At 42.8% G+C, this 12,457-nt stretch overlaps 1 protein-coding gene across 1 annotated transcript; it reads right to left on the bottom strand.

The window, feature by feature from the left end:
- Window positions 1–4,208: 4,208 nt before the first annotated feature.
- On the bottom strand, window positions 4,209–10,855 carry SPMIP10 (sperm microtubule inner protein 10). Its single transcript, XM_075543094.1, has 3 exons — window positions 10,770–10,855; window positions 10,095–10,203; window positions 4,209–4,418 (listed from the first exon to the last, which is right to left on the bottom strand). The coding sequence occupies exons 1-3, from the start codon at window positions 10,853–10,855 to the stop codon at window positions 4,209–4,211; spliced, it is 405 nt and encodes a 134-aa protein (XP_075399209.1).
- Between the last annotated feature and the right edge of the window lie 1,602 nt (window positions 10,856–12,457).

Raw genomic sequence — 12,457 nt, 5'->3', positions numbered from 1 at the left:
TTGTAATCGGTTTCCCCTTTCTACCCGACCCTCCCGGTATCGCTACTCTCACCATGGGTCCTAAGGGGTTCATCTGTCCAGGATTCCCTGTGTTTCTGGTTCCTATCTGTACCAGTGTACATGGTCTGGTCTAGCTGGATTTGTAAGGTAGAATTGGGATTATGATAGTGGGGGGGAGGAAACCTTAAAGAACTAGAGGAAAGGTGTGTGCTTCATCGTTGCTACACTGCACCCTGACTGGCTCATATCCTCCCTGAGACCCTATTGTCAGTGGTTGTTCAGTTGTCCACAGATGGGCTTTGGGTCCCCAATCTTCACTCCCCCTCATTCATAATGATATGAATTTTCTGTTCTTTGATGCCTGATACCTGATCCCATTGACACCTATGATCACACAGGCTGCTGTGCTTCTTCCATGTGGGCTTTGTGGTTTCTGTGCCTTTAAACCTTTAAGACCCCCAGGCACCATCAGCTTTCTTTCCCACATTTGCCCATGCACCCATCTGTCCTCAGTGATCTATGATCCATTTTGAGTTAATTTTTATTTACAGTGTGATGGATGCCTGGACGGAGGTTCTTTTTGTTCTTCATTTAAGGATCTCACTGGCTCTGGCGCTCCACTGAACTACTTTTGTACCTGTGTCAAAGACCAGTTGATTCACCAAAATGGAAAACCTTTCTACTTCAGCATTTAAAGAACCCTTCTGCTTCAATTAAAAAACACAAACCGAAAATAATGAAGATGGGGTATCGGGTCTGGATGGACATTCCTCCAAGGAATATACACAAACAATCTGTAAGCACATCTTTAGTCATCCAAGAAATGCAAATCAAAAGTCGTGGATGGAAACAAAAGAGTAGATGCTGAATAAGAAATAACCCTTTTTCAAGTCTCTCATTCTCCACCAGAAATAACCCCGGGTGTTAACAGATTGGTCTTGCTTTAAGGCAGGGTTTTCTGCCCAGTTGACTTTCCTCCCGGAAGTGAGGGTCTGGAGCGCATGTCCAACATCTGCAGCAGTTTGTATCTCCTAGGTAGGCTTTGTCAGATGTCCTTTAACTTGCCCCAATTTTCCTTACTATCCCCAAACTTTTTCGTTTTTTGTTTGCATTTCTAAAAGCTTACTTTCTGAAGCTTGCTTTAATTGTAATCTCTTTTTTCTAACACCTGCTTTTCCTCTAAGTCCCAAGATTCCTGCTGTGTTGCTGTTATTATTTTATTTAGCTTTATTTTGTTTCATGTTATTGATACTCATCTTAGTGTTGATGTTTTCTAGGTTATTTTCAAGTAGAGCTGAAAGGGTTTTTTTTTTCTTTTTTTTTTAACATTTTATTAGGGGCTCATACAACTCTTATCACAATCCATACATATACATACATCAATTGTATAAAGCACATCCGTACATTCTTTGCCCTAATCATTTTCAAAGCATTTGCTCTCCACTTAAGCCCTTTGCATCAGGTCCTCTTTTTTTCCCCCTCCCTCCCCGCTTCCCCCTCCCTCATGAGCCCTTGACAATTTTAGATTATTGTTTTGTCATATCTTGCCCTATCCGGCGTCTCCCTTCCCCCCTTCTCTGTTGTCGGGTTTCCCAGGGAGGAGGTCACATGTGGATCCTTATCCAGCCCTGCAAGGTAGAATTCGGATCATGGTAGTTGGGGGGAGGAAGCATCCAGGATCTGGGGGAAAGCTGTGTTCTTCATCGGTACTACATCGCACCCTGACTGACCCATCTCCTCTCCTAAACCCCTCTGTGAGGGGATCTCCAGTGACTGACAAATGGGCTTTGGGTCTCCACTCTGCACTTCCCCCTTCATTCACTATGGTGTGTGTATATATATGTATATAATTTTTTGTTTGCATGATGCCTTATACCTTTGGCACCTCGTGATTGCACAGGCTGGTGTGTTCTTCCATGTGGGCTTTGTTGCTTCTGAGCTAGATGGCCGCTTGTTCACCTTCAAGCCTTTAAGACCCCAGACACTATCTCTTTTGATAGCCGGGCACCATCAGCTTTCTTCACTACATTTGCTTATGCACCCATTTGTCTTCAGCGATCCTATCATGGAGGTGTGCAGTCAATGATATGATTTTTTGTTCTTTGATGCCTGGTAACTGATCCCTTTGGGACCACTCTATCACACAGGCTGGTGTGTTCTTCCATGTGGACTTTGTTGCTTCTGAGCTAGATGGCCGCTTGTTTATCTTCAAGCCTTTAAGACCCTAGACAATATCTCTTTTGATAGCCGGGCACCATCGAGCTGAAAGTTTTAACCTGTGTAACATGAATTTTCATTTCAAATGCAATTTTTGCATCTTGAATTTCATTTTCCAGGCCTTCAATTTTAGCTGTAGTTTGCTCTTCTTGCATGATTTCCTCATTTCTTCTTCATTTGCATCAACCATTGATTTGTATTCCGAGTTGTTTTGTCTGTGCTTAGTCTGAGCAGCAAGGTCCTGTGGTCCTCCCTCGTCTCCATGGCACCGGCCGCCTGCAGCTGCCCGCCTTCCTCTGATGTCCTCGCGCATGAAGGCCACTTCCTCCTCCAGCAGCTTCTGCATTGCGGGCTGGCGAGAACAGCCCTCGTGCAGGGCAGGCAGAGGAACCCGAACTGGAAACTTTAAGTGGCTAAATTAAATCTCAGTAGGACTATTAAAACCAAACCATTAAGCGATTAATTCTCCCCAAAGGACACATTTTAAAATAAATGCAAATATTTGCATCTAATGAGGTCTGTTTAAAAAGTCTAAAGGGGCATCTGACACAGGCATCACAGAAGCCCTATGGGAGTGTAGCAGGTCCCAGTATATAACGATCTCTGGCAAAGTTCCGTCTGTTTTCTCAGCCCTGCTTTCTTCTCATAACCTGACCTCTAGATCTTGGCACATAATCGTGCGGAAATTTTGGGCCTGTGACCTTACCTGCAGATTTTCGATTCACCACTTTCTACAACCCCATACAAAGCGGAAGCCTCCAGCCTACCTCGCCTGAATATTTGAGACTTGCCAGACCCCATATTGATCCATTTCCTCAAAATTGTGAGTCATATCCTTGAAGTAAATTCCTCCTCTATAAACCCCAAACCCAAACCTACTTCCAGGGAGTTGATGCTGACTCAGCAGCCTGATGGGACAGAGTAGACCTGCTTGATAGGTTTTCCAAGACTGAAAATCTTTACGGGAGCAGACAGCCTCCTCGGTCTCCCCAAGACTGATTGATGGGTTCCCAGACAACCAACTGTTCTGTTAGCAACCGAACATTGACCCTCTGTGCCACTAGGTAGCCTCTTAATTTCTATGTATAAAGATATATGCCAGGCCTAGCCAGACTCTAACACATCATGGTTCCGGTAGGCACAATTGTACAGATAATAAGTAAAGATTATAGTAAAGTTATAGAGAGCATGAGAGATAGAAGAGAAGTATTGAAATAAATGGAGTCAGACACAATTCATGGTAGCAGTGCTCACCTCAGCCCCGCTTGGTCCACGTGGAGAGAGAATCTTCAATGTTAACCAAGGCTTTTTATCTTCTCTGGGGACATGCAAGCCCCCTAATTACAGGGAAAGACACACGTCACAGGAAGGAGTTGTGCTATAGGTAACGCGGTAATGGAAAGGGGTGTTCTAGGGGTATCCACGTAGTAGGAAGAGGAGGGATTGGGGGTATACATGTGGCAAGATGGGCGGATCCTAGATTCAGGATGGCAGCTCAATTTTGGATGACCTGGAGCTGGTTTGATCTGTTCTCTGGATCTCCATAAGAACCCTTAGCAGTAGGGCGTAACCCCCACCTACAGGAACCAAGCTGATGGTCACAAGCCCCAGGGAGAAATAGCTCATTGTCCCCAGCAGCAGGGAGCAGGCCCACCCCTGTGGTGGGGCCAGATAGCAGTCAGGCAGCAATTGCCTCAAGGGAAATACTTTTTACCATTAGCTGCAAGCAGTGTCCTAAATCTAACATGTTTTGGGGAGCCGACTTGGGAGAAATCTTTGTTTCCCACAGATATATTTATGTATACTTCACTGATTTTGCTCCTCCTGAGAACCCAGACTCAGACACATTGTTTACAAAGTCAACCTGTGGGTGAAATATGAGTGCTCCATGGACGTAGTTAGCATAGAGAGACGGGATGGGGGGAGGGGAGAAGAGAGGGAGAGAGGCCTACACACACATCTGAAGTGTTTATTGCTTCAATTTTCTTTCTTCAGATCAGTCTTCGCCTGAAGCCATGGGAAATTACAGTGCTTTGGTATCTGGAGAGAGGCGAGTGCAAAGGCATATCTGCGATCTTGACTTCCCGCGGGCCTTTCCCCAGGACAACCTTGCGGTCTTCCCCGTGGCAGAGCCTCTCGCTGTGATTCAGAAACAGAGAGTCTTCTAAGGGGCCAACGTGGATCCCACATGCTTCTGCGTGCTAAGAGAAAACACACACACCCCCCAGGCATCACTTTAGTAGGTTAAAACGGAAGGGTTCCTAGAGGTTCTCTGAACTGTGCCTGTTACAAGAGGAAGGTCTACTGGACAGAACATCACCCTTCATTCAAAGGCAATGGATCCTCTGTGCGCGGTGTTACCCAACTCCCAGCAAGATAGGCGTGGGGTCGAATTGCTGAACTCCAATTTCCTATTTGTCAAGGGACCTGTACAAACAACTTACCCTTGTGAGGATCAGTTTGCTCAAATATGAGATGGGAATAATAGACGATGCCTTGAAGAATCCATTTAGAAATGAGTAAAATGCTCTGCTAACTATAAATCTGAAGTTGTAGTTGAACTACTAAGTATCAAATAGGACATTGTTATTGCAGCCACCGCTGGATAAGCAAGCACTGAGGTTCTGACTGGAGCGTACGTTTACTTCTGGTCCTGGGTGCAGCCTCATGCTATGTTTTCCCATATAACACCTCTGACAAGAAAAATAGTGAGGATAATGAGAAATGAGAAAACACAAGCTAACATTTACTTCCTCTGATTTTCTTATTGACTTCTCATGGTAACTCTGTAAGAGAATGTTGGACACATCAGTCACTAGTGAGGAGAGGGGGTCAAAAAGTATTGCTGCAAAATCACAGACATCTTCCTTAAATACACCCATCAAACTGGGAAACTGGTTTCCCAACATCTCCCCCTGCTGCAGTCTGTATGCTGCCGAAGGTGGTCTTTCCAGCCTTCCCCTAACCCACCACGTCAAAACAGTGCTTTTGCTGTCCTCTAAGGACTCAAATCCAAACCCAAACCCAAACTCACTGCCATCGAGTTATGTTGACCTATAGGAACCTAAAGGGCAGGGTAGCAGCGCCCGTGTGAGTTTCCGGGACTATAACTGTTTACAGTAGAAAAGCCCATCTTTATCCCGAGGAGCAGCGTGACTGTAACCTCTACCACAAGGACTCAAGTCAAGTTCTTTGAAAATGTTCTTTGAATTTGAGTAACAAAAAGAAGTCTGATGGAGTAAGTTCCCCCCAAATATATGTTCACGATGGCCCTTGTGCCCTCAGAGAATGAGCGAGTGTATTGCTGTGCGTTCTCAGAACAGCATTCTTGGCCTTATTCTCAACAGCATCGGTTTGGATTTTCTTATAACATCTTCACCGTAAGTAAATTTTTGGAGTTAAAAAAAAACTGTCATCATAATCTTCTCAGCTGAACTCTATGGGTTAAAGGTAACTGGCCCAGCAGAGACCCCTCCAAAGCCCTGGTTTGGGTTGGACCTTTGTTTGAAGGTATCCTAAGAGACTACTGAGAGAGCTTGCCTGTGGCCGTCCACAGGTCACAGAGGCATGGTTAAATAAGTTTTCTTGGAACAGTCCTGTGCATGGAAGAAATGGATACTTTCTGACTTTCTCCTGTGAGTGTGTATGTGTTTAATGTATTTCAATAACAAACTTACTTACGTATAGGAACAGTGCAGACAAGAGATAACATTAAAAGCATGTATTTTCATGCTGGATATCTCAGTGAGGAGTATAATGAGTGGATAGAATGCACTGTATTATGAAAATTCTACTAATGCCCTGTTTTTGCCAACATTCAGAAATTTACTTGTTTTAAAAGTATCCAAGTGATATTATCCAGAAAAAAATAATATGTGTATTTATAATTGTTATAAAGTTGAGCTGCTCAAACTTCCTCACCGAAGCATTCTGACTTGAATTAATGCTTTATTCCCCACATTTTCATTAAAAATTCTCACACACTTTACATAATTGATGTATGTATGGATTGTGATAAGAGTTGTATGAGCCCCTAATAAAACGTTTAAGAAAAAATCTCACACAAATGAAAATGGAAAAAACTGCTAGTACTTGATTTCTGTCTCCTGCTTTTCCATTTTACAATCAAATACGCTGGCACTGTTTGACCACCTTTGGGGATGACGTTGAGGAGCAGGCAGGTCTAACATTCAGAACCACCAATAATAGGGGGACGTTTTTAAAGAATGAGGTATTTCTCGTGGGTTCTTAAGCACAGTGCTAGCTGGGTATCTTTTGGCATAATTTCCCCATGTTTGGCATGGACAGCACACAGGTTGGTATCCACAAGGCCGACCAGGCAGGTCTCACGTGCCTCCTGAAAAGCACCACTAGCTGCCCTCTGGTGACGCGGGTCTATTTTAAAGTCCGAAGCAATTTCTGGCACCAGCCACAGGAGGGAACTTTGCTAAAATCAGAATTCAGGAGCTTCTTCAGATAAGAGTTAATGTCACAGGTACAGAGCCACTGTAGTAACAAACATGTCTGGAAGTGAGAGGTTTCTTTACTCCTCCACCCAGTAGAGGGCGCACTCTTGCAAGCTGCTTTGGTGGCCAGTACTTCCAGGCTGCTTTCCGGGCAGTTGATTTGCCAGCAGCTGGGGTACAGAGAGAGCTCTTCTCTTTCTCTGCTGCTCCCTCAGTTGGAGCTGGACCAGCCAGGGGCTGCACTGTCTTTAGAAATAGATCTACAGCCTCACTGAGTACATTTTAAATGCTGACAGTGTTTTGTGCAGGTAGAACATCTGTGAAAAATTATACTTCATTAAAGCTCTAAAGAGGATCTCGGGCAGAAACATATCAATGCCTTCAGTTTCTCTTTTGTGCATTTAGATTAGTTATAATCCAAATCAAATTCACTGCCATGGAGTCAATGCTAACGCATAGCGAACCCCTGGGGGTTTCAGAGACCCTAATAACTATTTACTGGAGTAGAGCTGCTGGTGGTCCAACTTGTAACCACCAGGGCTCCTGCACCCTGTAGTTACACTGCATGAAAATACAAACATCATTGTTCTGCCAAAGTTATTTCAGGAGATAAAAAATGACTTGGCAATAAGCCAATATAGTAAATGAAATATGGCCTAAAGTTAGGGCCCAATACAATTTCTTACAATATATTAATTTGGTGTTTAATTCTTGAGTCTCAATTTCCTCACTTTCATTTGCAAAAATGTAGGATCAAAATACCTATGGGACATTGAGCAAAACCTCCCCGAATTTTGAGTGGGAAATGATCTGTTCTTTCCCCAATGCGTCATAAAAAGTGGGTGAACAAAGACCAAGCATACGAGGCCATCATCTCAGGGAACTTCAACTGCATTTTTACATTGCGTATGTGCACTTTATAAGAAATTCATGGGACCTGTGTTAGTAGTATGGTTTTTATGCCATATAATAGCATCCCTGGCTTGGTTAAATTTAGTTTTTTCTAAATTTTATGTACCTTCTTGTTGAGAACATACACAGAGAAACATACAGCGATTTAATAGTTCCTACGTGCATAATTTAGCGGCATTAAAGTTTTCAAATTGTGCACGCTTTCTCACTTTCCTTTTCTGTGTTGCTTCTCCCTCATTAATATAAAATCACAGACTCCTAAGGTAAAGGTCTAGTCTCATCTTTCAAGTTTGACCCACATTCACCAACTGCCATCAAGTCGAGTCTGACCCAGAGGCAAATAGTTCTTCAAAGAACACGCTGCTCTTTTTGACTAGTTCAGCTAAGGTATGGTGCAGCTTTAGGGAATATTTCTGGTTTAAGTGTTAATGATTCTCTCAGGATAGTGGCTCCATGGGTTCGTCCAGCCTCTCTAGCTGTGAAATGCCTGCCCTCAGTTTGGAAACCCTAAGAATTGGGAATTCTGCTATGCACCTCTCCCGTTTTCATCAGGGTTCTTCCATGGGGTCTGTGGTGAGAATGTTCGGTAACGGTACTGGGCACCATCCAGTTCTTCTAGTCTCGTGACAAAAAGAGGTCGGTTTTCATAGAGACAATTAGCCACACATTCTGTTACCCTCAGGTTCCTGGCCCTTGGAACCGCAGGCACCATGCAACAAACCAGGAGGTGGGAGAGAGTACTAGACACGTGACGAGGCCAGTTACCTGGAATGTTTCGTGTAGTCAAGGCCCTAAGCCTCCAAACCAAAGAACTAAATTTCATGAGGTTTTTGGTTGTCCATAGCAGTCTCAGCAGCTACTTTTTGGTGTGTGTCAGTGTGTTCCCGCATTTGCCAATTCAACTTTTCACAGGGGTACAATATATGGACAGCAAGCACACCGATCAACTGTGCAACCCTGCCCTTACTTAATCTGTGAAATTTCCCTAGGGCCAAGCTCCCTCCCCACCCCCTCCAATGACCACTATTAAACTTTAGTCTCTACGGATTTCCCTGTTCTTGTCTTTTTATACGAGTGACATTCTACAATATTTGTCTTTCATGATTGGTATCTTTCACTCAGCCCAGCCGAAGACTCCTTTCTCCTCCTGGCTGAGTAATAGTTCATTGTATGCATGTCCCTATTTGTCCATTCATCTCTCTCTTTTTTTTTTTTGAGTGAGTGGGTGAGTGAGTGAGAGTGAGAGAGACTGAGAGAGTGAGGGGGTGAGTGATAGAGTGAGTGGATGAGTGAGAGAGTGAGTGGATGAGTGAGAGAGTGAGTGAATTAGTGAGAGAGTGAGTGAGTGAGAGAGTGAGTGTGAGAGAGAATGAGAGAGTCATGTCCATTCATCTCTTGAGCACTTAGGTTGTTTCCAGCTTTTGCCTATTGTGAATAATGCGTAAAGAACACTGGTGTACAATCTCCTTTCAAGCATTGCCTCTCAAGTCTTTTAGATAGATACATAGAAGTGGGATTGCTCATTCATGCGCTGATTCCATTTCCCTACTTAGAGGAACCTCCACTTTTCCACCAAGGCTGTACCGTTTTGCATTCTCAATGGCTGTATGCATAATGCAATGGACGTGAACTCGGATGTCCCCATATCCTTGGCAGTCTCTGTTTTTGTGTGTGTTTGGGTTTTTGCTTCTTTTTAATCTTAGCCACCCTAGTGGGAGGGAAATAGCAAAGTATCTTCTTATTCCACACGACTGGCTTTAGATTTTTAAGGAGACCCCACCTGCTTTCCACAGTGGTGGTTCCATTTTGCAGTCTTACCAGCAATGGATAAGGTTCAGATTCCCCCACTTCCTCACCAATATTTTCTATTTTCAGATTTCTTTTTATCTTAGCCACCCTAGATGGATGTGCTGGCAAAGCATATTCTTATTCTTTCTACCATTTGAAATTTGGAAATCAGTTTTACAAACATATTTCTTACTAAGTAACAGAATTTGGGATTTCTTATCTGATTATATAAATTCTATTCTCCATTAAATAAATATTGAACCTTTTCACAAAAATAGTGATATCAGAATTTGAAAATTTTTTTGAATCTACTGACGGAATAAGAGCATTGAAGAGGCAGCAAATCTTATCTGTAAATCTATCCACACTGTTCCCATGGCTCTCTAATTATACAGGCAGGACAGATTTAAAAATTCATGCTCTGTACTGCAGCTTTAATATTAATGGTACCTGCTTCCAAATGAGCTGTTTACCAACATTCAGTGCAAGTGGGCATGATGTGGAAAAAAAGGTTGAGGTCAGTTGTGAAAACCTTCAATAAATTTATTGAAAACCCATTTATCATTGGGTTATTTGAATGTGATGTTGCTATTCAATTTTTGCTCAAATATTTGTGAAAGTTCATCAAAATAATTCTAATATCTTTACATATCTATTGAGAGGTATATTAAATGGTGTAGGCTTTTATGATGAATTGCTATGGACACATACCTTGATGTTTATTTTCCTGAATTGCATGCTTTCCTTCCAAGGCATAACATAGCGTTTTGGAATCATCCCTTGTTTTAATGAAAACCGTGGCAAGTGGATATCAGTATACCTGAAGACGAGGAAAGCAAGACGAAAAGACATCTTGTGAGGTGAAGAGAATCATTTAGAAGCTCCCTCGGGGAGGGAAGCAGTTGTGTGGCGTCAGTCTGTCAGGTTTGAGCACCGCAGCAGCTGCAGGACAGCTGTGACAGCCCTGGAGACTCACCTAATAGAAAATCCACCCACTAAACCTCAAGCATTAACCTTCACCCTAGTCAAAACAAAATAAAAAATAAATAAGCCTCAAGTATTACCATGAGGAGTGGCTGCATACCTGTGGCCCCCACTATACACTGTCCTTTACAATTTACTCCGTCTTCATTTCAACGACCCTACGGCATGAGGCAGCACTTCCCGCCACATACCGGCTCTCACGGGGAGGGCTGCACGAGCCCATGCTGCACACTCGCAGCGAGACTTGCTTTCCGTGCTCACGTCCCTTTCCTCGCCACCATAAGGCTTTCTGCATAGGGGCCAAGGAGTACAAAACTGCTATCTAGCTGTAAAGATCCCAGATTGCAAATGACCCAGAACTCTGAAGCCCAGAACCTTTAAATCCTTATTTTAAATCCTCACTTATAAGGCTCCTTATTTGAACTCTCATCAGGGCAATTCTTGGTGAGCTTCGGTAAAGTTGGACAGGTGTCTCTTCCTGACGCCATAACCGCAGCAATGACAGAATTCTCATCTAGAATGTCACTAACTCACTAAGCCAATTGTGACATTGCTGTCTCTGCGGCAATGTTTTACTAAAGTTCATAGCAACCCTTAGAAAGCAATTACGTGACCAGATCAGTTAGAGAGCCCAGCTCCAAGTTATCTTCAGGGTTTGGAGTTGTTGTTTCTCTTAAGTAAATCATCATTATTAAAGCAATTAAAAAATAGGATGCTTGTAGATGTATTACACATATGACACACATATACTAGAAAGCATTGGATTAAATAATTACAAATAATCACCTTATATTCACATTCCCTATTTGCCACTGACTATAATTTTCCTTTTTTATATACTGCACATTTTTACCTTTACCACCTTTCTAGTAGATGCATCCTTGAAGATAAATCAAATTACACTAATAAAATGTCTTAGTAATGTGTTATACATATCATAGACCATTTTAGATAATAGTTATTTTAATAAGAAAAGGCCAAGAGGAAATGAATACATAAGTTATTCTAAGAGAGATGGCAGACAGGTTTATTAGGATGAAACCTACCAGCTAGCTCCAGGGGCAAACGTTAGAATGAGCCGTGCAGGAAGAATTACGGTAAAATAGGTTGGTTTGATAAGAATATCAATTGACTACTCAGGATAGGTTTGGAGAGAGACTTCCAAGTTTCAAACAACCATGAAGGGTGAAGGAAGAGTAACTTTAGTGAAGCTAAGATTTTAAAGATCCTCAGCCAGCTATTGATGAAAAAGCAGCAGGAAGTGCTGAGAGAGAATAATTTAATTTGATGTTTTTGTATGATGGCTAATTTGTCTTTTGGGGGATCAGTTTGTCACGGTAGTGTTCTCTTCAGTCCTTCTAAAGTTTGTCCTGTTTCCCTCTTTTTTTATCTACAGATTTCTCGATATTTTTCTCAGTCTGTTAAAGGAGTTTGTGGGTTCTCTAGAGAAACAAAACCAGTGATATACATTTTATCTGATTATTTCTACATATTCTATTCTCCTGTAAATAAACCACCTTTTCAGAAGAGTGACATCTGAATTTGGAAAAATTTTTGGTCTACTGACTGAATAAGAGCATTGAATGGGCAAATTTATTCATCCCAATTCCATGGCTCTGATTATATAGGACATGTATTAGTCTGGGTATATTAGAGAAACAAATCCACAGAAACTCATGTATAAGAGAGGGTTTTATATAAAGGTTAAATGCGCATCAAGAAAACATACTAGTGTTGCCCAAACCCACAAGTCCAACATTAACCCATATGTCCAATACCAATCCACCAAGTCCTCCTCCATCTCACAAAACACACACTATGATGCCGACTGCAGAAGGAAAGCTGAATCAGTGAACATGTAAGCATCTCAGCGCTGGCAGGGGTCTCCACACGGCTGCTCCCGCACCCAGGGCTGCATCGGGGTGGGTCCATGCAGCTTCTCCTCAGGGATGTCTTGCAGGAAGTCAGCCTTGCCAGCTGAAGCAGGGAACTGGCTAACGCAGCTGTACCCTGGTCCGACCATCACAAAGCAAGAGACCCGAGAACTTGAAAGGCGAGGCTCACTGAGCCATTTATCCTTCTGCTCTTCA

This window comes from Tenrec ecaudatus, chromosome 2 (genome assembly GCF_050624435.1).
Source record: "Tenrec ecaudatus isolate mTenEca1 chromosome 2, mTenEca1.hap1, whole genome shotgun sequence".
Taxonomy (NCBI): domain Eukaryota; kingdom Metazoa; phylum Chordata; class Mammalia; order Afrosoricida; family Tenrecidae; genus Tenrec; species Tenrec ecaudatus.
This window is presented reverse-complemented; position numbering and strand designations above follow the sequence as displayed.

What these genes read in the sequence shown, in the direction of transcription:
- SPMIP10 (XM_075543094.1), bottom strand. Translation starts at nt 10,855, where the DNA reads ATGGCGTCAGGAAGAGACACCTGTCCAACTTTACCGAAGCTCACCAAG. An exon ending in TCAAATAAGGAGCCTTATAA is followed by an intron (nt 10,204 to 10,769) that starts GTGAGGATTTAA and finishes CCTCGTCTTCAG; the next exon opens with GTATACTGATATCCACTTGC. An exon ending in TCAGGAAAATAAACATCAAG is followed by an intron (nt 4,419 to 10,094) that starts GTATGTGTCCAT and finishes GTTTTCTCTTAG; the next exon opens with CACGCAGAAGCATGTGGGAT.